The sequence below is a fragment of the Struthio camelus genome, chromosome 1 (assembly GCF_040807025.1).
Source record: "Struthio camelus isolate bStrCam1 chromosome 1, bStrCam1.hap1, whole genome shotgun sequence".
Classification (NCBI taxonomy): Eukaryota; Metazoa; Chordata; class Aves; order Struthioniformes; family Struthionidae; genus Struthio; species Struthio camelus.
The window spans coordinates 22617270-22642496 of NC_090942.1; the positions used below are offsets into that span (position 1 = coordinate 22617270).

At 41.3% G+C, this 25227-nt stretch overlaps 1 protein-coding gene across 9 annotated transcripts; it reads left to right on the top strand.

The window, feature by feature from the left end:
- The first annotated feature begins 745 nt into the window (after positions 1-745).
- On the top strand, positions 746-25227 carry PANX2 (pannexin 2). Of its 9 annotated transcripts, XM_068931356.1 has the most exons (5): positions 749-1292; positions 1817-2117; positions 20003-21454; positions 22459-22532; positions 23376-23461. In XM_068931356.1, exons 2-4 carry the CDS (start codon positions 1892-1894, stop codon positions 22488-22490), a joined length of 1710 nt encoding a protein of 569 aa, XP_068787457.1. In that variant the 5' UTR covers positions 749-1292; positions 1817-1891; the 3' UTR covers positions 22491-22532; positions 23376-23461. The 9 variants fall into 9 exon arrangements, 3 of the variants coding, with proteins under 3 accessions (XP_068787443.1, XP_068787457.1, XP_068787451.1); XM_068931342.1 differs by lacking the exon at positions 22459-22532 and having other exon boundaries at positions 746-1292; positions 23376-25227; XR_011138962.1 differs by lacking the exons at positions 749-1292; positions 20003-21454; positions 22459-22532; positions 23376-23461 and adding exons at positions 8240-8310; positions 11619-11752; positions 12201-12303 and having other exon boundaries at positions 1995-2117.

A 25227-nucleotide genomic window follows, 5' to 3' on the forward strand; every position in this document is an offset into this window, starting at 1 on the left:
GCCTGACTGCCATAGCTGCTGGCTAGGATGCAACGTGCACGTCCTTTGATGCACTGTGGTCTACCTTTTGCTGAAGGGCATAATATGTACTTTGCTCAGCCTATTCCAGAGACAGACAGTGAGGTCAGGCTCTGTGAAGGTACAGGTCTGACTCCCTTTAGGCCGAGGCAATCTGAGAACTGTCCTCCAGATTTCTAGATAAGCTCTCTAACCCTCAGGCTGTTAAATCAGGCACAACTAACCCTACGTAAGCTTTACAAATGTGGGCAGCCAGAAAGGTTTCTGATAGGAGCACCTAACCCCCACGTCCACCAGGCTTCCCCGGGGGATCAGGCCGTCAGGGAACGGTGTGCTTGCCTGAAGGTCTCTGCTCTTCCCCGACCACCACCCCACTCACAACCCGGCCACCGCGCTGTGAGAGACCCTGCCGTATCCGGGCCCGGGCTCCCCTGCGCGCGCAACGCGGCACCTGGGGAAGCAGACGGGAGCCCCGGGCTTCTCCTGCCGGGGTCACCGCCCGCCCCTCCCCGGCTCCTCCAGGCACCCCGCAGCGCCCTCTCCCCTCCCGAGCCTCACTCCCCCCCGCCCGTGCCCCCCGCCCCTCCGCCTCCCTGCCCGCCTCCGCGCCACTCTCCCACAGAGACCCGCCGCAGGCCACCGTGACGCCCCCCAGCCCCTCACAGCGGGGCCGCCCCCGCCAGGGCCCAGCGCCCGCGTGCCCCCAGACCGCCGTCGGCGCATGCGCATTGCGGCCGCGCGGCGGCTCCTGCAGGGACGCTGCCGCCGCCGCCGCGAGCCGCGCCGCCGCCGCAACGTGTTGCGCGCCCCGCGCTGCAGCGCCTCTGTGTATCGTGGCCGTACCGCTGCCTCCGGCCGGCCGCACACCGCCCAGCCGCCCTGCTGCAGCTTCCAGCTGAGCAGGCTCCAGATGTTCCCTTTAAAACCTTAAAGGACCTCTGCGTTCAGGCAGTTCATGCCGGTGCTGCTCTCGCCTCCTCCTCCTCCTCCCCACGGCTGCTGCAAGCCCCTTCTTGAATTGCTCTGCACGTTACTGCTGCTTGGTGCAGACAGACGTTTCCATGCAAGCGCCAGCCGCCCGCTGCAATAACAACCATCAATACATCATTCTTCTCCCGCCCCGAACCCGGAGCTATTTTATTACTTGGGGAGGTGCAGGGACCTTTTTCCGGCAAGGAGGTCCAGTGTAAGTTTTTCTGCAGCTTCCGCTGTTATTTACAAGTCATCGGTTTTGCTCACCATCCCCTGGGAACCGAGGAAACCAAAGTTGCCAGGTAAATGCCCTCTTCCTTGTCTGCAGCACTTTACCGGAGGCAGCTCCAGTTTGTCTTTATAGCATGGCTGCTTCACTGCTATTATATAGCATGAATTGTAAAGCGGAGGCTGCATTAATTGCATAGCTGTCACTGGTTAATTCATTTTATTGCCCGCCTCTCATGACATTTCTTTGCAGAGCTCTTTAGAGAGGCTGCATTTCACTGCACAGCTGCCGCTGCATCACTCGGGTTGTATTTGCCCGCATGATTTCCTACCGCACTGCTCTGACTGCATTATTATTTCGGCCTGTTTGCACTGCTCTCCCGCGGGCGGCGGGGACGGGGACGGGGACGGGGACGGGGGGGGGGGGTCGGGGCATGCCCTCGAAAGGCGGCTGTCGGCAGCAGAGCTGCGCGCAGGATGCCGGGGAGAACTGCAGTCTCAGCAGGGGCAGCATCCCGGCGACCTAAAGATGGTGCCGCTGCCGCAGACAAGCCCGACCGCAGCCCTGCCGTTACTACTGTCGGTGTTGTCCCCGCAGGCCGGCGGCCGGTGCCCGCAGCAAGCCGCCCACACCGGGGGAGGCCCGGCGGCCTGAGGCCGCCCGCCGCCGCTTATGCAACACATCATCGATAACCACCCCGACATGGCCACCGCGCTGCTGGCGGGCGAGAAGCTGAAGGAGCTCATCCTGCCGGGGCAGCAGGATGACAAGGCGGGCGCGCTAGCGGCTCTGCTCCTCCAGCTGAAGCTGGAGCTGCCCTTCGACCGCGTGGTCACCATCGGCACCGTCCTCATCCCCATCCTGCTCGTCACCCTCGTCTTCACCAAGAACTTCGCCGGTAAGGGCAGCGGGCCGCCGCCAGGCCCGAGCCGCTGCGGGGCGGCTGCATCGCCCCTCCGCAGCCGCGGGCTGCCGGAGCGGAGCAGAGCGGGGACGCTTCCTAACGGCCGCCCGCGCCGAGGCGCAGGGGGCAGCCACGCCCTAACGGCCGCCGGCGCTGAGGCGGAGGGGGCAGCCACGCCCTAACGGCCGCCCGCGCCGAGGCGCAGGGGGCGGTGAGCGCCTTTCCTCGCAGCGCCGGCGTTGGTGGTGGGAAGCCGTGGCCCCTTTTGCTCCGTGGGCAGCCCAGAATTGCCCTAGGGAGCTCTGTGGGGCGCAGGGGATTTTCATTTTCCTGGGGCAGTTGGGAGCCAGTGTGAATGGCCCTGTATGTGTTTATGTACGTAATCAGGTGGCTCTTGGATGGATCCAGAGCTGAGTTAAGGCTGATTTTAAGCATTTTCCCCAATTTTAATTCAGGCATGCACAATATGTATGTTTAACTGGCCTACTAGGTGAAGGCGAATGCTTTTACGTAGACTGATGCAATGATTATGTTCAGGCACATGGTCATATTGGGATAATGGAAATCACTGGTATTTGACCCAGTTAAAGGCCTACATATTGCATACAGGCTTTTTTAAAGCTTAAAAAAGCCCGGTTTGTTTGCCCATCACAGCCACTGTAGAGGCCTCCCAGTCTAGGAAGGAAGTTTTAAGTCTTGATGAACTTTGAAAACGAGTGACCCAGTAAATTGTTAGGTCTACTTCCAGGTCATTGGCATGAACGCTGCTTAGTTTGCGAGGTATCAGCTGGATGAATGGAACTACTAGGTTGCGATTGCGTTTATTGGATTACCATAAGGCACCGTAAAGCTCCACACTGAAGATCCTTGTGAAATCACTAGCATTTAAATATGCAGGACTTACTTTGCAGTCTGTAGCCTATATGGTTAGTGGGAACTGGCAGTATTTACTAAGAATTCTCTTGTACTAAGCATATCAAAATCCAACTCTTGTTTTCCATGCTTTGGGATCAACTTCTAACACTTGCAGATCCTTGCTTTCATTATGAGATGTGATTAAACTGCCTAGAGAAATACCTGCTTATGCATAGAAGCTTGGTGGAAATTTTTCTTAATTATAGTTAAAACATTTTAAACACATACCTCATTTTTTTAAACATAACATTTATAGCTCAAGATCTTCAGCCACAGTAAATGGGAAGAACCTAGTTTTGTGAATGATCATCTGGAGGTGACCTAAAGAGGACAGATTTTCATGGCATGCTGAGCTGGTTGAACCTCTGAAAGCAGTCTTCTTACAGTGACTGAAAGTCAGAATACAAAGTCACTTTTATGGATCTTCAGCATAGAATGCAAAAGTATTTGGCTCCCTTCCTCTTTTTGGTTAGTAGAGAAGTAAACTGTAATAAAAAGGCAATCCGTCAGAAGGTCATGAGGGTGCATACTTCCATAAGTACCCTCATACCGTATGAGATTTACAGGTCTGAATCTCTGAGGATAACGTTGGGCACAAGAAAGGGCATCCCTTAGTGTATGTACTTTTCCATAGTGTGAACTTCTTAGCAGAAGTGCTTTCAGGACTCACTGCTCGTGTAGACAGGAGTAACATGCTCCATAGGAACAAATCCTCAGAGAGCACACTGTGGCAGAAACCACAGGTCTAAGAGAGACTGAGTTTTATACAATGGATGTCCCTCTGCAAGTCTCAACAATGGCCTACACAGCTATAAGCAGGTCTACTGATTTTACTTGCTACTCACATCTGCCCTTATTTCTGCAGTTGGGTTTATTTTATGCTGTGGAATACTGCTGTCTGGGGTGGCGGCCGTGAGCTTAAATGTTCCAAATTAGTTTTTCAGAGGTACCAAAAGCAAAATCATGTAAGCCTGGTCACAGACTTGGTAGCTAATTTGACCCTATAATTGTGGAGCAGTAACCTATGATGTCCTGACAGGACAAAGCTTCAGTGCAACACTAAAGACCTCCCTATGCCATTGGAAAACTGTAGGGCAATGTTCTGCTCTCATATGATGTCATGTGATTGTTCAGATAATCTACAATTAGAAAGTAAATGTCACAGGAAAAATATCAAAGGTATGCTACAACAGAAGAACGGAGTCAGCACAAGCATATAATACAAACACTGTAAGGAACTGATAAAGCCATACAGATTTCTTTTTGGGGTGCAGTCAGAAGAGCCTGAGATTAGAGGATTCAGTCCTCCTTCCGCTGAGTTCAAGAGCAAAACTCCTACTTAATTTGAATGTGACCTGAATCAGGTCATAATTTCTCTGTTGCTAAGATAATATTTACTCAGACTTCTTTGCTAAGCTGAGCTTGTCCAGAAACACTGTTAAGTATAGTAATAACAGCAGGCCTGCTGAATGCATGCTTATTCTTGATCTGCAGTTTGTGTTGTGTTTCACCTATGCACTGCCACTAATCGTTGAAGAATCTAATTTTGTTTTCTTGCTTTGGATACAGCTCCCTCTGTGCAATTTAAGCAATAGGTATGAGAAGTGTGAACTTTGCTGGCAAAATTGAGTGCTTTTCCTGCTGCTCCTTTGGTTGTGAATACCATGGTAGCTTCCCAAAGTTTGCTTTGTGCTGTTGTGTGCAGCCAGTTATTGCTTCTGAACAGAAAATAAGAACTGATGCTTATTTTATTCCTATTTCTATTAATGATATCCAGTGCAAGCCATTTAAGCCACCAGCATGCCACTAAACTGAAAACAGCACCCCTTTCTGGGTTCTGTCCCATCTTACGTAAACTTTGTTGGTAGAGCGCTTAGAATGATGTGTGCACGTTCAAGACATTATTGTAGCGACCAAAAAGCAGTGGTAGCATCAAAAGAGTCCGCACGATTAGTGTGTAGAAGACATAAAGCCCTCTATACTTCTAATCTACCTTGGAGTTTACGTAGTAAGATCAAGCTGAGCTTAAAGAGTAGTCCCCTGTACAACGCAGTGGAACAAGTACAGTAAAATCTGCTTGACTTAGCAGCTTATGTGTCTTGCGCCGATAATGTGCAGAAGGAACCCTGTCACAGTAAGATGGGGTATCCCGATGCAATACTAAGCCTTCTGGCCTAGAGACTATTATGAAACATATATGAAAGCACAGTTCAGTGTCAGAGCACAAGACAAAGAAAGAATGCGTTGTGGGGGACATTTATTTAAAAGATGATAATCGTTAATGGTCATAAGATTATGTCTGTTGTATAATTTATTGTATACTATACTTCCCCTGTGGGTGAAGATAAAGTTATTGAATTACATTGTTTTAATTCGGTGGGCTAAGTGATTGTTTAGGTTAACATGTTTGCTATTCATATAAGTGATTTGTTTGTCCTCATATTTGAGTGTTCTGATCTTTACATCACCTTTGAGAAATTAAACCATGATTTTTTGTTTTAATAATTTTAGTAGCATAAAAGGCAAGACCTATTTTTTAGCAGGTACTGGTCTGAGGCAAATGTTGGTTTCCTGAATAAATCACAGTCTAGCTGAACTTCATACGTTACAAAAGACTTTCAATTAGGTATAGGTATAAGGTATAGGACATTTCTTCCTTTATATGTATCCTTATGGTCTGACTTGATGTAAAAAAGCACACTGTCATCCTTTGTTCACTTTTATCTGATAAAAGAATCTGTAACATAATCAAAAATTTATCAGGAGCTGAAATCTTGTTTCCAAACTTTACTGCTAGATAGCAGTGCACTGGGGGTGAAATACATCTCTCTGCAGAGGGAAAATGTAAGCCATATACATCTCTTGCTCTTGAGAGGGAAACTGAGGCTGCATAAGAGTCAGTAAGAGTTTTGCCATTGATTTCAATGGGGCCAGGATTTAACTCCAGTGGCTGAAGTGAGGCTGTTCTTGCATAGGCCCTTCTGCAAAAGAAATGAATACTGCCTTTCTTTGCGCTCTCCAGACTTGCTTTCACAAGAGAAAGTCCCTCAGCTAACCTCTTACACTACCATTACTGCGTCTCCTAATTCTCTTTTAATGTTTTTCAAGCAAACCAGCATGATTCCTAGAACTGAAGCTCCCAGAATGATAATTAAAATAGATCTCTGTGCTATAATTATACTGGGCATAAGATATTCATAAAGTCATTTGGGAACGATAGTCAGCTTCCTCACACAGAGAGAGTCTATATCCCAAAGCAGCACCCACAAGAGAAGAAAGCATATCGTCTCCCTTTCTAAAACCCACCACCCCAACCCCTTGGACAGACGTACATACAAAACTAGGGCATCTTGTGTTTAAGGGGCAGTGTGTGTTGGCCTTTACTTTAATGAGGAAAGGTTTGGACGTGTGATTCTCTGACTCAGTGGATGGATCTATATTTAAACAGAATCAGTTTTGGAAAATCCCAGGACTCCAAGTCCTGATTAGAAGGATGGACAGTCAGTATAGGTTCAAAGAAACCTCTCCAATAGTGATGTCCTTGTTGAGAATAACAGTGCGCACAGTAGGTAGGTCCAAGGGAATTTACTTGGTTATGTTTTATTCCAGAAATTATTACTTCAAAGTTAAGGATGACAATTTTTTAAAGTAAATATGAATACCACTATGTAGATGTTTGGACTCTGAATTTCAAACGTTTGAATTTCTGTTAGAACAGTCGCATGATCCCAGTCATACGGTATATGATTTTAAGCATCTGCCTGCGGCACTGACGCAAATTCATATGCAGTCCATTTTAAGAGTCAGTACTTGTATCTGGCTCCTCAGAATCATCTCTGAAGATTTTACATGCAGAAGCCTTGTTGTTACCAGGCACCTTGAATGGTTATTTATACCCGTGGAAAGCAAGAGTAAAATCAAGAGTAAAATACAACCAATAGTCTTATCAGTAGTGAGTTCTCATTTTGTATTGTCAGTTTTGTTCTTACATTTTAGCTGGACTGGAGCCTGCTGGATTGTTTCCTTTCACATAACAAATAATTTTTTTTTTCAATTTAATTTTTAAATAAATTATTTAAAGTATTTTCTTGCTATAGCACACTAGTTCCATATTAAGTTAATATTGACTGAAAAATGATAAAATACCAAACTTTAATGAAATGTTAGTAGTTGAGGCTCTAACATATGTCGTTCCAGTCCCGTTGTAGTCCGTAGCTATGTTCACCAGTTTTTCTTAGATTTGATGCTACAGTATCTCCTATCAAGGGATGGTCCTGTTGGGGAAGTTTGGCTCTAGATCAGAAGAGACAGATATTTGAAGATACAGCATATCCATTTTCACTTCTTGTCTAAAAGGCCTAGAATGCAGAGTATTAGACTGTAACATTAATTCTTAAGTTTGAAGTTGATCTGTTTTGTGTCCCATGGTTTTTGTTTTTTTTTTTTCCATCCTTTCATCTGCTCTCCCTGTTTTTACCATGGAACCAGTTACACCAAACCACAGCCACGAGTATGACGTTGCTGGGTATTTAATACTTGTCCACATCAGCAAGTGCTACTTTCTGTCCTCTGTGACCAGCAACAATACTGACAGCAAGTGGCAGCCTTTTATATGAAACTTCTCATGGCATTTGCTGAAATTTCAAGGGACTGTTCTACAACCTACTAGAGTAAGAGATACTTGGCCTTCATTATGAGCTGTTTAGTTTGTTTGCATTGTTTAGTATTTTTACTAAATGTTTCAAATATTGTAGCTCAGTGTTGTGCTGCATTCAGAAGCAAGAGTATCAGTGATGTCTGTGGGACGTTTTCTGCATAAGGGGCCAAAGAGAGGTGCGCCTCAAAGGAGAATATGTTTTGATCTTCACAGTATTGAAGTATGTTAATACCCAAACTTTCAAAAGCTTTGAGATCAATGTGACCAATTACATGCATCGTTAAGTCATACCCATCTTGTACAGTGCCTTGCGCTTGTGCTTTTTAGTCACAGTGAACTGTCCTTTCTATATTGCAATCATGGTTACTTTTCCCTCAGAAGCAGTTAAATACCAGTACTTCAGTAAAGCAGAGCAAAACAGTCAAAATTTTATACTGTAGTCAAAAGCCACTCTTTGGCATAGGTTTTCTTACTACGTTTATAAAACAGTTCCTACAGAATACCAAAAAGTTGCTCATAAATACTGTATTTCTATGTTTCTTAGCAGTTACGTAGCTCAGCCCTCTACCACCCTTCTGCTAGAAAAGTCTCATGAGGAAGTAATGGAAGGAGACAGTAAGTTGAATGACTGATGAGTCAGTTCAAGTTTTATGTTTTATTTCCTGATTTGTAATCATTGTGCATAAGCAATGCTTATTTCACTGTGTAGTACAGTATATGCGTGAGTTCAATGTCTTTTTATGCATTTCGCCCTACAGTATGTTTAAAGCAGTGCATGTTAAGGATTTCTGTATTATAAAATGGGGTTTTATTTTGTCTCTCTGGTCAATTTTTATAATTCATGTTTCTGTTTCAAGTTGTAGGTAGCATATTTACATATGCTCGCTTACCTGACTTCTTGTTAGATGGCTTTTGCGCTTATTTTACATTTTTCTTTTCTAAATGCACTTAAAGCAGCCTGTGGCAGGAAAGTGAAGATGACGTTTTTTCCAAATGATTATTGTTAGTGCTAAGCGAATAGGACCAGTTTACATAAGGACAGTTATGTGCAGAAAGTGGTTCGGAGGCGATAATACCTGTGATAAGAGAATTTAAGGAGTGTCTCTGTCTCAGTATTACATGTGTTTAAGTGCTTTCTAGTCACATCTTTATAAAAAGGACTGACATTGTGCAAGCAGCCATAGGCTGGCTGTGGTTTGGCCACTGGCTGTTTGCACTGCTGTAGACAGACAGACAGACACACACACACACACACACACACACACACACACGCACGCACGCACACTCTGTACAAGTTGGCTCTTCAGGAGTTCGACTCAGTTAAAGACTTGCAGTTATCCAGTTGAGTGTTAAGTAAAAAGGTAATCTTGAGGAAATGCATGAACCTCACGTCTGTAATCGTTCCACTGCAGCTTTTATAGAGGCCATAGACATTTTTCTGTCTTGAGTTCCATTTCTCAAAAGCTTCATTGATACATATACATCATCTTCTTTTCATAGAGACTTTGGTAACCCTGCCTGCACTATTAACAGCGTCATCTTCTACAGTGTCACATATGTGAAGAGATCCAAAGCGAGGGTGAGGTTTAGCTTAACACATATTTTCAAATAACTTAATTTGTATAGATGGTCAGAAATATTTTTGTTTAAACACTGCTTAATTCATTCATCTTAGTCAAGAGGAAACCTTGTGTATCGAGTCTGAGACTGTTTTTCAGAAGCTACCCTGAAGGATTTTGAGGCCTTTTTGTCACTAAACTAGATAGAAATTATGCATCCATATTCTCGAAGATACCCCAGCTTGTGTTGTTTCTTAGAGCTGTGAAACACTTCAAGAAGAATCCATATAATCATGGAGATCCTTGGTTTTTGTCAGCATTAAAAATGACTGCAGTGAGCACTTTCAGTAGGTATACACATTTAATTACAAAAGGTAGGTTATTTCGCGGTAGACTGGCATGATTGTTGTAGAGGTTTCCTTTGCTTCACATAATGATATAGGATTTTTTTCTAAGAAAAAGGCTGAAATAAATGCAGGTATTTCCATCGTAACGGATCTTGTCCCAGGTCTCTATTATACTCTTGCATTTGAACTGGGAAATACATAATTCATTATGATAGCAAGATTTGGGGGTTGATTTGTTTTTGGCTGGAGCCATACCTGTCATACAGACTCTTAGGAAGTTGACCAAGAGCAGCAGTGCAGCCAGGTGCTGAGATGCATAATGCATTTTTGCAGCTTGGAGCTTAGTGACTATTTCTGGAGCATTTTAGTTATATGCTTAAGTAATTATTTTTGCATTTTGGAGTTGAGGTACCTTGTCTTCTACAGGATTTCTGACCTCTTTCAGGAGGGCAGGAAACCTCCACAATGGAACTGTCAGGGTCCCTGGGACCCTTGGGAGGCTGGTTCTCGTGGCTAGATCAGCACAGCTCTGATACTTTACAAAATGCTACTTCTCTGTACATGGAAGGACCAGTTTTCCAAAAAGCAGCAGACCAGCCATCTCTGACTCAAAAATACTATGCTGTTAAAATAACATAATTACTTAATGAGCTAATTATTTGCATTTTTCTTCTTTTTTAATATGAAGTTTTTGGGGAACTGTATTTGTGCCAAAAGGTACTGAACAGAAGCCATCTTTATCAGCATTCCTAATCATTAAATAGCAATAATGCAATAGAACAAACCTGCTGTTTCCTGTGTTTGTATTTTGCACTTAACTCTTGGATTAAGAAGCCACACTTGTCTATATATCATTAGTTACACTGAATTTTCATAATTCATTTCACTTTGGCACTTACATGCTTTTGCAGTTTGTTTTAGGTGTTACTCTGGTGTGCATTAGCGTACTATTTGAATGCCTGTAGTGACTTTGAGGTTCCATTACAGGAGGGGAATTTCTGAATTGCCCCAAAGTATTGTTTTGATCTTTTGATGACATTAAAACATTTATTTTCATATGAAATTGCTTTTACCCTTATAAAGAAGATTTATGTATCACCAAGATTCCACTTACCTCCTCATATTAGGACTATTAATTTTAGAAGTAATTATTATGCAGATCTCTTTTGTGGGGCTACCTGCATAACTGAATTTCACTCATTAGATTTTGATGAAAGCATTCTTTTAAATTCAGATCTAACCTTCCCTTTAATCTTAACATAATACAAAGCAATGTTATGTTACAGAAACACGCCCCAAGGTACCAATATATGCAGTGTCCTTTCCTTCCAGGTGTTTTCTGTTTTTTCGCAGAGCTGTGTTTAGCAGAGGAAGAAACGCATGTAACAAGATCAACAGTGCAGTCACTATAAATAAACTCTCTTTCCAGTGATGTTAGCACTATATTGCATGGCCATCATGTGATGGATGTTACCTCATTATGGAGGAAACATTCCTCTATAGGAGCAGCCTAAGAGATTTCATTTGGGTGTTTCTGCACCTTCTGCATAACAGTTGCCATTTCTGAAATAATCTCCAACAGACTTCGACATAATCAACTAAGTAGGAATAGGTATCTTTCTTTACTGAATAAAGCTGGCAGGCGCTTCAGCATACCAGCTAATTTTAAAAGAGCTAATGTCTGCTACAATGAATATAGTCCTATAAATTTATGAATCTATTAGGAAAGTGCATTACTAATATAGTGACTCTGCAGATCCAAAATACATGCAGTTCAAGCAGCAGTCTTGCAAGGGAAAAATCCCAAATTGTAAATATGGGGATATCTACTGCTGCGCTTACATTGCAATTACCCATGTGGGTAACCAGTTACCTGTCAGTCATTGAAACTGCTTATCTACATTTCACCCATTATGACTAAACCTTATTGAATATGGGCCATTAAAACTTATGAGCAGCAGTGGTTTCCTGTCTCACTTTTTAGGGACTTTCTTTTTAAGATTTTTTTCTTAAACAGGACAAGTGGTTTCAGAAAGTGAGCAAAAAAAGGCTATACCTTACCTTGTTGATCATGGAGAAATTTGTACCTTAGGAGGACTTCATGTGCATGGAACCTATGTTCAGATTTGGAAAGAATATTCCCTAACAAAGGTAAAGGTATTGTCTTTTTATTTTGATAAAAGTAATAATAGTTAATAATTAGATTGCTAACTTAAGGCTTAGTTCTGTGAATGCTTTGTTTTCTTACTCATATGAGTAACCTCACGGAGTTAAATAGGACTGTATGACTACAGTTGATATACACAAGTAATTTCAGGAATCCATCCTCATGCTGTATTAATTTTCTAACCTTTAAATACCCTTTAAATAAAGTAGTTGAAATAAACCGGTTAAATTAAGGGAGTTTTTCCTTTGGCTTTGAATTAATTTGGATATTAGTGAGCATTTGTTAAAATCACATCCAAAGGAGAGAGTTACATATCTTTATGGAAGTTTCTGGCTGGGATGGAAAATCTGGTTACTGTTTAGATAACATTACACCTTCTTAGACTACATTTTCAACCGTAATAACATGGATGTTTTTGTTCTGTTTTCCCAGAGAGAAGAGGATCCAGGACCTTCTTTTTTTCCGTTCAAAAACTACCGAAAACTACTAAATAAATTACGTCTGTTTCTCAAAATAAACACTTTTTGCTACCTGCTTTCTTGTGCATTCTTTTTAGTACCCAAGCTGAATGAAGTATGTATGTCTGATTGCTTACACGTATGTGACACATGTAGTGAAGGGCAGTATGATAGGACATCTTGGCTATGAGAAACTTGTGCTCAAGAGTCAAACGCTCTGCATTTCAGTTTTAGCCACTACATATATGTACACTCAAATAAAAGAAAATGTCTTTGTGGTAGTGCCCCACCTCTAAAGGAACTGCACTTTACTATTGCCTAGTAAGGGCTTGATCTAACAGGAAGCTGAATGCCTTTGTTTCTTTCTGACTGCACTCATTGCTCAACACTAATAAGCAAGTTCAGTGGAAGTATTTATATACACACATACTCTTGACTGGTGGTTCTAGTCCAGCTGCCTCATGTAGGTGTCAAACTTTGGCACTGCCTCACCCAAGCAGTAGACATCTGATCAGCAGGGCAGTTCAGACATCCTCCCTAAGTGCTGAATTTCTCCTCATGGTCAGTGGAGAGGACCTTCCAAAGAATGCTTCAGAGGGCTTGACTAAAAAGCTAGCTTTTCTTCATACGCAGCTTGGGCACCTTCATGAGGATGATTTAGTAGTAGGGCAGAGAGCCAACTGGCAGGAAGCACTCGACTCAGGGTGAACCTGTGTAGGCACTTAACTCGGGGCTCTAGAGTCCATATCTCCTCCCCACTCGAGTTTCCCATGAGCCTATCAGACAGAGTCATGGCACGAGGGTTGAAGCACATGCTCAGGAATTGGGAGGTCTAGGAAGTCCTGCAGCCTGTTTTTTCAGAACCCAAGCTCCATCTCTACTGCCTGCGCCCAGTCTAGTGCCACGGTGATCGGGCTGAATGTTTACTTCTAGATCTTAAAGAGCTATCTGCACAGGAGACATACTTACCTCTGTCTTGGTTTAGTCTGCCTAAGGATTTTCAGGTTTTTCATTTTTCAAGTATTTTTTTCTGAAAACTAGGTTCCTTTTTTTTTTCTTTTTTGTATTTGCTGTTAGAAAATAGTTCTGTTACTCCTGCATTATTGAATCATTGCTGAAGAATACTGAACTCATGTAATTTAGCCAGAACATTAATGAGGTGTGCTTTCTTTTTCCAGGGTAAATTCTAAAAGCTGGAGGTCACAGGAGACATAAACAGTTCATTATTAAGGTTTATAGTTTGCTTTTCGTGAATGTACTTTATTTCATTGGGAATATGGCAGGTGTTAATGGTTACTTGCCCTTTTATATAGGCCATTGTATTTTACTAATATATTCTTTTTTTGCTTTTCAAGGTCTACTGAAAGCCTTGTAAATATATTTTCCATATTTATTCAAATAATTTTTGACTATTGCTTGCAATAATGTTTTAGAAGCTTGAAATGGAACCCCCTACAGCACCAGTCCTTCAAAGAGAAATGCACATGCTTAATTTTATGCACCGTGAGCAATCCCATTGGCTTCAAAGGAACTGCCCAATGTATAAATTCACTTAAATCTTTCAGGAGCAGGGCCTAATTTTTTTACATTATTGAATACTAAGAGGTTGGTATTGTTATAGTCCATTTAAAAGGGCATGTTTGTGCTAGATGAAATTAACTTTTCCAGGGAGACATGTAAAAACTGAGCTTTGCAAAGAGTAAAGGAGAAGGATACACATCTGCCAGCTTGACCATGTCTTGGCAGTGTCTTATCAACGTACTGTATACCAGCTCGCTTTTGCTTTGCTGGGTTGATTTTTTTTTTATAGGCAAGTACACACGCACATGCATCCTCCTTGGTGGACTATGTTGTTGATATCTCTTCCTTCAGATGAGATGTAGTACTGGAGCCTGAACTTCAGCCATCTGTATTGCAATGCTAGGCTTCTAGCTACATTTTACCAAAGTGTTCCTGATGCCACTGGCCATTGCATTCATTCTTGGAAATGGCCGCTTCTCAGAAGTTAAAGAAGTGACTCCTGCATGAATCAGAGCCATCCTTGCCAGACATGACCTAAAAAAGAAAGTTCACCTTGAGGGCAGTCAAGCATTTGAAAAGGTTGCCCAGAGAGTTTGTGCAGTCTCCATCTTTGGAAGATTTCAGGCTGCACAAAGCCCTGATGAACCTGATCTGAACTTGGTGTTCACCCTGCTTTGAGCAGAAGGTGGAGCCCAAGGTTCCCTCCAGTATGAATGATTTTGTGATTCTGCATTGGGGTATAACTTCAGGCAATGGTCTAGAACAGCAGTTATCAGATTTTTCCATTGTTAACTCCATTTTCAGATCTGAGATTGATTTTTGTAGTTGAACTTCCACAGAGGTTCCAGCCTCAAACCTCAGCATCAGTCCTCTCGTTCAAGAAATTCCAGATCTCACAGTATTGTATTTCCAGGGTGAAATTTAGCAGGATTTATTTACATAACATTTTCATGCCTGTCACTTGCAGCCTGACAAACGCTGATTAACTCAGTGGCTCCTGGAGAGGGCTATTGAATGTATGCTACGGTATATGGAAGTTGGAGAAACAGTGGAAGAAGGTGACTGACTTTGGCATGGGAACAGAGAGTAGGCAAGGGAGCACGTGCTGGCTGAAAGCACAGAAATATTTCCCAGAGTCTTTACTAAAAGTCAGCAGATTTGGCAGCTCCTAGCTTCCATAGTTTACCTTCACTCCTTCCCCCGCATACTATATGTTCAGATTCTATCCAGGCCAGAGTTTTTTGAGCACAGCCCCTTCATTCATCACTGATCTTACCTCAGCTATCTTGTCCCATGTCCTCTATTTCATCCCCATTAAGTGTGCCACGTTGTATTGTACCACAATACCTCCTGCAAGTCATTTTTCTCCGGTTAAGTACTTAAACTGTTGGGATGAGATGGCACAGAATGTATTCTGGTAGAGCATGTGAGAAAGCTTAGCTGTCACAGGATTTTAACTTTTAAAGTGACATAGCACAATTATATTACACAACTGACTACATAGTTTTACTTTCACTATTTCATCTTGTTTGTATGTCCCCAAAAAACTGTGTGAGCTCTCCTCCATACTTTACTCATGAGACTAGTGTTGAGGACTTCTAGAAGTTGCTTGTGTGCACTGTGAGCAGGATAAAACGTATTCATGTGTAACTGTTGAACACTCCTGATGCAGTGCTGCTGTGATGGGCTAATGTTGTCTAAAAAGGCAGGCTAAGATTCCTAGCATGCCTCTTTATACCCCAGTCAGCATCAGATAAAGTATAATATACTTTAAAATATATCAATATCAAGGATTTTTTTTTCCCCAGTGAAGTAGTTATATTTGCACAGCATTAGCACAGGCTTACTTAGTCTCTTAAAATTGTTCAAATGGAATATTCCTGGGAATGACAGTGACTGTAGGTAGGTATTACTAAAGACAGGATTTGGCCTTAGGTATTATAAGTGGTTTTTTTTCCTGAAAAATTGTATTGAGCTTAATCCGTTGGCATGCAGTAAGTGCATTTATGTAGGCAGACCTAAGGGCAGACTTTCAGACTTTGAACTTAATAAGATTTTACTCTGAACATCAGCACTGATAATCTTGCAGTAGGCCATTACATTTAATACAGAAATGTTTGACTCCTTAGCATTCCAGCCCCCAGTAAGAATAGCAGGTTAGTTAGGCAATTTCTTTTTATTTTCTGCCTGGGCTGCACATGCACACAGGCGCAAGTCACAGATACATCTATGCCCTGAACCCTCTTTTCGTTGTTGTTCGGAACTAGCAAAAGATTATTTTGGAAATGATGACCTTGCTCTCCATTTTGCTGTAGAAATTTCTGTCTGGGCTCACAAAAACGTATCCATCAAGGAGAGTGGCGGGATGGATGATCCTTATGTGCTCAAATGTAGACAACACTCAGGAGGAGACTTAACCACTCAGCCATGATGATGCTGAGCTTTGCAAAACTTTCCTTACAGCATGTTACTCTACTGTCTTCTCCTATGCAGTTGAATAATTCTGCCATATGCAGTTAATATGCCAGTCTTGCGTGGGGGATAGATGCATTTCATGATGGCTGGAGTGATTATATGAAACAGAGGGTTCTCAAATTGCTTTTAGGATTTTCAGGGTTAAATATGAGTATCTGTAGAAATGCTCTATATTCATGAATATAAAGTGAAAAGCAAATGAATTTTTTTGTATTGCATGAACCAGCATCAGAGCTATTATTGTAGCACTCTTACGTTACATATCTATCGACACAGATGTTACCTACCTATCAAGAGAACGTTGTAAAAGAAAAAATATATCTGCTGTGCCTTTTTGAAACTGAATGTGGGTTCAGTAGGTCCCTCATCTAAGTGAGAGCTGTATGTATGAGAACAACTTAAGAATTACTCCCCCATTCTCATCAGACCTTCATGTTGAGATCCAGCTATGCTACTGCTGACTTTCATAACAAACAAGATTAGTTACTGACACAGTGCTTTTCTTTTTCATTTATTCTTGATTGACTCAAATTGCAGCAGAGGAGAAGCAGGTTCATACCCTACCATGATAGGATTACACACCTTCATGGTGTTAAATGCTTGGTTAAGTGCATGGTGAAATGCTGCCATCACCTAAGAAGGAATAGTCACAAAAACTCCAGGTTTTAAGTGTCAATTTAAACTGGATTTAAACTTTAAACCAAGTTTAAGTGGAAATTGGGCCTGACAGCCTCTGTAGTCAATGGAGAGAGAGAGCTGACAGCTAAACTGGGCTCGCTCTTTGAATCATTTACTGGAAGGGCCTTCCTTTCCTCTCCATTGTCTAGGTGGTTGTCTAGATAAATGAGCTTCCCAAGGCAGATGCTGTTTTGTGAGTCATGTCCTATGCTGAGAAAGTTAACCTAAACTCCCCTCTGAAGTGACTTTACCAAAATCAGTGACATTCACTGACAGTGAGTTTGGCTCAAACATTTTAGAAAATACTCTTTAAACAAAATTGCCTTGTAACCCTGCCCCCATCTCAGTCAATTCTACTGCCCTCACTGCGGATAGACTTTCATCTGAAGGATTTTAGGATTTCCGTGGCCCATAAAGAGAATCATCAAAGTTAATAAATATGTAAAGAAAACGTTAGACTAGCATCAGTAAATAACAAAACATTGAATAAGAATGGAACACCATGCTTATCCATCCGAATAAATTACAGATTTCTCACAACTTACCAGCCAATGGGAACAGCTAATAAAAACACTTAACAGAGGAAAAGCAAACAAATTCCTATAAAATGGCATTTGCTTTCTTTACTGGTCTGGACAACTCCATTTTTGAAATAGCCTCTAATGAACCTGTTCAGTCCAAACCAGAGCTGTGAAGCTCTTCAGGTTTTTTCCACGGAGACAGCGGAAAGGGACAGAATGCAGAGTTAATCTCCCGTGTGATCTGTCCAACATAAATACAAATGTTAAATTGAAATATTTTGATTTGTTTCCTTTCTTTATTTGTGAGTTAAATACTTTTTTGATTGTTGCTGTATATTTAACATTTTTGCAGAAGCCATGTTAGCTTTTCAGGCCTCAGTGAAGAGAACTGACCAGTCTATTTGGTAGTAGCATCTGATGCATGAATTCAAAAATAATCCCTATGGATGATTTGTATGAACACTTACATGCAAGTAAGTGTTCCCAAGTATTTCTGATGCTGAAATCTAGGAGAAATGGACCCATGTATGCCACAGGAAGCTTACTTTCATGTTGGCAGGTTCCAGTAGGCATAGGGACACTCCATTCAAAATATTTCTGCTTATCAATCAGAAACACTCCAAGCTGCTTTGCCCTTTTTTCCCCATGGGAACATTTTCACATGGGAAGCTACTCTGTCTCCTGGGGAACTGTACAGTAACTCTGTGACTTAGGAATTGAAATTTTTTGCATGCATCCCTTGTTGGCCAGCCATGAGACAACATGTAATTACTGAAGACAATGAGTGTTTTTCTTGTAACAGATGTCTGTAAATATACAAAAATTAGACTAAATGGGAAGCTGTGTAACGTTAGAGTGCTTTAAGCTCTTCTGCAAGAAAGGTCGAAGCTAGATCATTTTGAAATAGTCTTCAAAAGTGATTTTAAAGAATTTATGGGGCTTACTTCACATCTTGTCTTGGATAGTATCATTTATTCTAACAACTCTATCCAAATTGGTTATATCTTTAGGAAAGAATCTTCACTGAACCACTCAGAAGGAAAAGCAACTTTTTTTGCAGACCTAGTGGCTCAGCATGTAAGCAGATCAGGGAATATGTTTACACTTTAACATTTCACCAAAGCACTAGTAAATGCTTTGGTTTTGCTTGTATATGAGAAGTAGCTGGTCCGGAAAGGAGTTCTCTATTAAGCCAAAAGGATTAGGGCTTTTTTGCCTGCTTGTTAATTGTTAATATATTAGTTATTTTTTTCAAATGATTCTTTATTATTTCTCTTAATGATTTGTATTATTAGGAGAACAGTACCACCACTTTCTTCAGATGAGCTGTTCTCGATCTGAATTGTATACTGCATTCAGAACTGGAACAAGCTTGGTGTTCTTGAGCCATTTTAAATTCAAGAAGGAATATGCCTTCTTCCTATGGATCTCATATTAGGAAAATTTTTAAAGGTATACCAGCACACTTTAAAAATCTTTGTTCTACCTACCATTAAAATATAGTCTTCCTGTTTGGAAGGCATATTTTGATAATAGTCATTGTTATTTGAGCAGTTAATACCACGCTAGCTTTCACAAGTTCTTCCACATTACATTCGTGTCTATTGCTAGAAAAAACGTAATTACATAAGAACATAATATATCCATTGGGTCAAGGCAAAAGTCCTTTTAGCCCAGTATGCTGTCTCTGATGGTGGCAAATAGCAAATGCTTAGGAAAGAGTATAAAAGTCGACAAATATATGGTATTACTTCCTTTGGTAAACCCTCCCGCCCTCCAGCAGCTGGTGGCTTAAAGATGTCCTTAGAGAAAAGTTGCATCACTGTCTGTGTATTTAATAATCCTTGCTATGCTTTCCCTTCCATTATTTTGTCTGATCACTTTCTTGATCCATAATACTTTATGACAGCGATTTCCATCATTTAATTGCACACTGTGTAAAAAACAGTGTTACATATTTAAATGTAAAATCAAATATTCACAGTGATAAATGCAGGTAACAGACCGGATTCTGTCTTGGTCTGTTAGACTTGAATGTGAAAGTGTTAGCTGGGATACAGTTGACTAAACGTGTGTGTGTCTTTAAGTTGCAATTTTTTCTACCTTATCCAATGAGCAGACTTTGTTAATAAGGATTAAACATATTGCCTGCAGCTATGGCTAACTATTTAGAAGAACATTTAGCTGGGATGAGCCTTAAATTTCACTTAAATGATCCTTTCAGAGTTTGTACATCCTCTGACATAACATTCTTAGCTATTGTGTAGCGGATAAGCGTATCAAGACTCATAGCTTCCTGGAGTTAGGCTGCAGGTTATTGTTCTACGAGAGGTAACTAACCCAAAATACATAATTTTTGCTAACATTTCTAGCTCAGGTTCATTATAAAACTTCCAGGTAAATAGTTTTGCCTGGAGGCAAAGGCAGTTTCATGCAGACTGAGCTGTCTAATAGACATTGTGGGCTTAGTGGTCATGTAAAGATACAGTAAAATAAAATTGATATCATTTGAAATGTTTATTTTCCAGAGCTCCTTTTGTAGGTTAAATGCACAGCAGTGACTTTTCTCTCTGTTATACAGAGGAGCCAATATACTGTTATACACCACACAACTTCACCCGCGATCAAGCCTTGTATGCCAGAGGATATTGTTGGACAGAACTAAAAGATGCCCTGCCAGGAGTTGATGCCAGCCACTGGCCCTCCTTGTTTGAGCATAAGTTCCTACCTTATGCACTGCTGGCTTTTGCTGGGATAATGTACATTCCAGCTCTGGGCTGGGAATTTCTGGCCTCCACTCGACTGACTTCAGAGCTTAATTTTTTGCTTCAGGAGATTGACAATTGTTACCACCGTGCAGCAGAAGGGCGGGCACCAAAAATAGAGAAACAAATTCAGTCCAAAGGCCCAGGGATCACTGAGAGAGAGAAGAGAGAAATTATTGAGAACGCAGAGAAAGAAAAAAGCCCTGAACAAAACTTGTTTGAGAAATACCTGGAGAGAAGAGGACGAAGTAACTTTTTAGCTAAGCTGTATCTTGCAAGACATTTATTCATCATCTTTTTAAGCATCATACCAATTACATACTTATCCACCTACTATGCTACGCAGAAGCAAAATGAATTTACGTGTGCACTAGGAGAGCCTCCAGACAAAACAAGCAGCTCCAAGTTGCACATCAGAGTGAACTGTAAACTGCCATCTGTCCAGCTCCAACGGATTATTGCTGGAGTAGATATTGTTCTCCTCTGCTTTATGAACTTGATAATCCTCATCAATTTAATTCACCTCTTCATATTTCGCAAGTCCAATTTCATATTTGATAAACTGAACAAAGTTGGAATAAAGACCAAGAAACAGTGGCAGAAGTCCCAGTTTTGTGACATCAATATTTTGGCCATGTTTTGTAATGAAAATCGGGACCACATAAAATCATTAAACCGTCTGGATTTCATTACAAATGAAAGTGATCTGATGTATGACAATGTGGTACGCCAGCTGCTTGCAGCATTGGCCCAGTCCAATCATGACGCCACACCAACCATGCGTGATTCAGGCATCCAAACAATAGACCCAAGCGTTGATCCAGCAGACATTGATGCTAATGAGCAGCTCATCATTAAGAGACCAAGAAAGAAGATGAAATGGATCCCAACTACCAATCCACTTCCTCAGCCATTCAAGGAGCAACTAGCCATTATGAAGGTTGAAAACCATAAACCTGAAAAACCTAAGCCTGTGCGGAGAAAAACGGCAACTGATAGCCTTATAGCTCCTCTGTTAGAGTCCAATGCAAAAACCTCACAGCAATCATCAGCCCATAAAACCGAGTCAAACGCCATCCCAAGTACAAGCACTGAAAAAAAACACACACGACACTTTTCCTTGGATGTTCATCCGTATATACTTAGTAGTAAAAAACCCAAGCCAGAGATTCAAGCCATCCCCTCGATGCCGACATCAAAAAGCCAAGAGGGTGGATTTTTAAACCAAGAAGAAAATGTCATAGTACACGTCACCTCCTCTCTCAAAGGTACAGTATGTCACTCAAGGACCACCTCCACAGACCATAATTTGTATAGAGATCTGAACTCAAAGCTTATCTGAACTGTTTGACCTACCTTACTAGATTTTGGGATAGCTAATAATGTTAGGGCTTGTAGGCCTCAGGAGTAGTTCTCTCTTTCCTTCTCTCTGTCGGAATACACTTTGTATAGAGGATAAGCAATATTGCAGGTAGAGCTGTAGAAAACAGCCACCCTTCTTTGTGCAGGCAATTTTTCAAATGTAAACAGATTTTCACAATTATGAACGTGGTTGTGCCTTTGTCGAGGAAATGAGGAGGGTTGGGCCTCCGTGATACCCTTCCTGCTCTACCAGCACCTGGCATATTTCAAACGTGCCTTAACTTCAAGCCATATAGAAAAAGCCATGGCAGATCAAACCAGGAGTCCAATTTGTCCCAGTACTCTGACCAGCAATAGCCATTTCTTAGCAATGTGCAAGAAATTGCTAAAGGCAGCTAAAGCTGCCTGTAAAAAAAGTGTCCTTAACTACCAGTTCTCAGGGGTTGACCTGTGTTTGTCACCTGGGGAATTAAAACTCAGGTAATTTATATTGTTTTTCACCCAAAAGACGTTCTAAATTGCCCTTTGTCCTCTATATGGACCAGAGAGCGGATGATCTGAAACGTGGGTGCTGGTCTGGGATTCAGGAGTTCTGCTATTCACTTCCTGTGTGGCCTCACAGGAGACACTCTTTCTGTGCCTCAGTTCCCGGTGCATGTGTTGGAAGCCCTGTCCCTTTTCTACCTCCAGGGAGTGTTCCAAATATATCAAAGACTGTGAGGTGCTAGGTTGATGGGGCAAGCCATGTAAGCACTAAGAACAGCAACAGATCGGAAGATAAATTGATAGACAGATAGATATCTTCTTGTTTATTATTGTAAGCTACTGACATAAGAAAGCAGAACTGTGCAGTTGAAGTTACAGAAAACTTTGTACATACTTAAAGCAATGGCTCTCATCTCATTACAAGCTAAGACCTCCCTCTGGGCCTCGACAGACTGACAGCTACCGTCACCCCACTGCCCAGCAAAGAAGTGATTTGAGGTATAAAAGTTTCTGTCACTTCCAAATCCTTATGCTCCCTTAGAGCCCTCCAACTCCCCGATGTGCATGTGAGCTATTCTACAGCGTTCCTTATCCAGTCACCTGCTCTGATTTCAACTCCTCAAAACTATTGGGGTTTTCTGGTCTCAATTACCTTGATCTGAATTAGTGCTTGAATATTTTACGTTGAGAGCAAAAAATAATTACTGTGGTTTTGGGGCTCTGTTACTCCCCATTCCCATTAAAAATATTCAGCTTTGCTTTTGAGTTAGACCAACATTACAGTCCATCAGGTAAGGCAGAGCTCTAAATTCTGGAAAGAGACATCTATTAACTACAAACTGCTGAATTCTTTCTAAAGGCGAGTGGCTTACAATATGTAACCACTATCTTTTCCCATTGAAAATACCAGTTTTTTGTATTCCATCTTGTGTATTTCAGCATTCATATTGTCTGTCAAAACATTAAATCATAACATTTATAGAACACCTGCCAGAACGTAGAGAAGGAAAAAAAATTTTTTCAGTTGCTTTTTGTTCATGTAATGAAAATACCATTCACATAAGGAAGCATGAGCATGCCTAAAAAAAGAGAGTGAGATTTACCACACCTGTTTGCTGTTTGTCCTATTTCCCTGAGTTTATAATCCTATTGTTATGAAACAGTCCTGTTGAATTTCTCAAAGGCCCCAAGAAAATTCATTTTTGGGTCCGTCCCTGCTCCCATTGAAATCAATGGCAAAACTGCCAATGACTGATTGGTTCAGGAGACTACTCTGTGATGGATTGGAAGGGATGGTGAAAGACTATCCATCTTTTTACTGGCTTTTTTCTTTTCTTTTAGACACCCCTCATCCTGCGAAAGAGATCCTGTACTCATCTGAGACATGCAGAACTGTGCCTGCTGCCAGCGCTTTTGTGACATGCAACCACAACCATATAGCCACAACTGCTGCTACAAGTATGACTTTGAACCAAGTCAAGCCAGAACCAACACCTGCACTGAACTGCAACCCTACCCATCCGTTGCTACACATCAATACACTGTATGAAGATCACGAGGAAGAAGTTTCAAACATAATAGACACTAGTGTCCACTCACCCACTGACACAGGGGAAATCCTCTCCATCCCTACCCCAAAGCAGATAAGGTTGGCCACATTTGATGAACCAATGGCAATAGTGAGCTCTGTGGAGTACTGAAGACCAGGGCTGCCCAGCTGCTCCCTCGCGGCCAGGCCCGAGACTGCTGCAGCGCGAACCACGGTTCCCCCAACAATGCAGTTCACTGCATGAGAGCATGGAGAATTTTGCATACAGACTATAGCTTTTGGTAATAATACCAAATAGTTTTCCAGGATCACATCATGAGCACTGTCAGTCATTTGCAAAACAGAATAAAGAAAATCTGGTGGACCTACACCTCCAACACCAGGGAAACCCTTAGTTCTAACTATAAGCTATAGCTTCCTGATTTAAATGGGAATTAGCACAACTTCTGAACATTTAAGAGTCTGATGGCATGCCACAGTAATTTCAGTGAGCGTGTAAATCCTTTGTATTCAGAATCACTGATCAAAGTTAAAACAACATGGAGTTGAGGTGTATCTTCTTTTGTAATGGCAGCAGTTAAATAAGAGTTTTTTTCTAAGCAGAGGGGATTTTTTTTAATTCAACAGTATGAAAAAGTTATATGCAAGCAAAATTTTTGTTTGTTTCTTTAGCTCACTACTGTTGGGCTTGATGGAGACTTAGCTTAAAGGGCCTTACTACCACCAGCATTTAAGTGCAAAAAGAATTGATATACATCAATTTCTTGCATTTATAAATGAGAATACCTGCGGTATGCCCTGCCCTTTAACATGCTTATATGTTTGATGGAAGATGATGAAATGAAGAGTTTATTTTTTTAAATATATTTTACCATGGGAAAAAATTACTTTAATAACTTTTCAAATCAGGTGTTGCTTTTAACAAAATGGGTAGAAGAGAGTCATTGTAGCTGCTTATTTTTTCATAGTGTATTTATGAACCAGGTTAGAAACTTTCATGGGTGCTTCACTGATATGAAAAATCTTTCAAAGGTTGTTACAAAATACCTTACCAAATATGAAACCAGCAAAACTCTTCAAATAACACACAGTTAAAGAAGTCTATAAATTTAAGTCTGCAGACTTGGCTAATCCCTGAGCCAGCAAACACCTAAGGCCGTGGATGTCACTGAATCGACTCATATGCCTAAATTTAAGCACATACTGAAGTGGCTTTGCTGGATCCGGGCTCTAGCGCAGGCAGACAATAATCCTGCAGTATGTGCTATCACTCTGATTCAGTATTTGCCTTCTTTGGCTCAAAGCACATCTTCATGCCCATCTTCCTATAACTTCAATATTTGTGATTTAATAGAAAACTCTAGTATAAATAAAACATCTATTAAAAGTGGATCATGCAATAACCATTCTCAGAAAAATTATAGTGAAACAAAAAGTGATTGTGTTAAAATAATATTCCTAGCTGCATTCAAAATTATGGACTATGTGTGTTTGCTTCAAAATTATGTATAACGGTAGAAAAAATATGCAGCACAAATATGGGACTGAAATCTTGAATTTATTTTTAATTTATTACCTCAGATATGGATATATGATACCAGTATTTAATGAAAATAGCACTGAAAATAAATACATATTATTCTG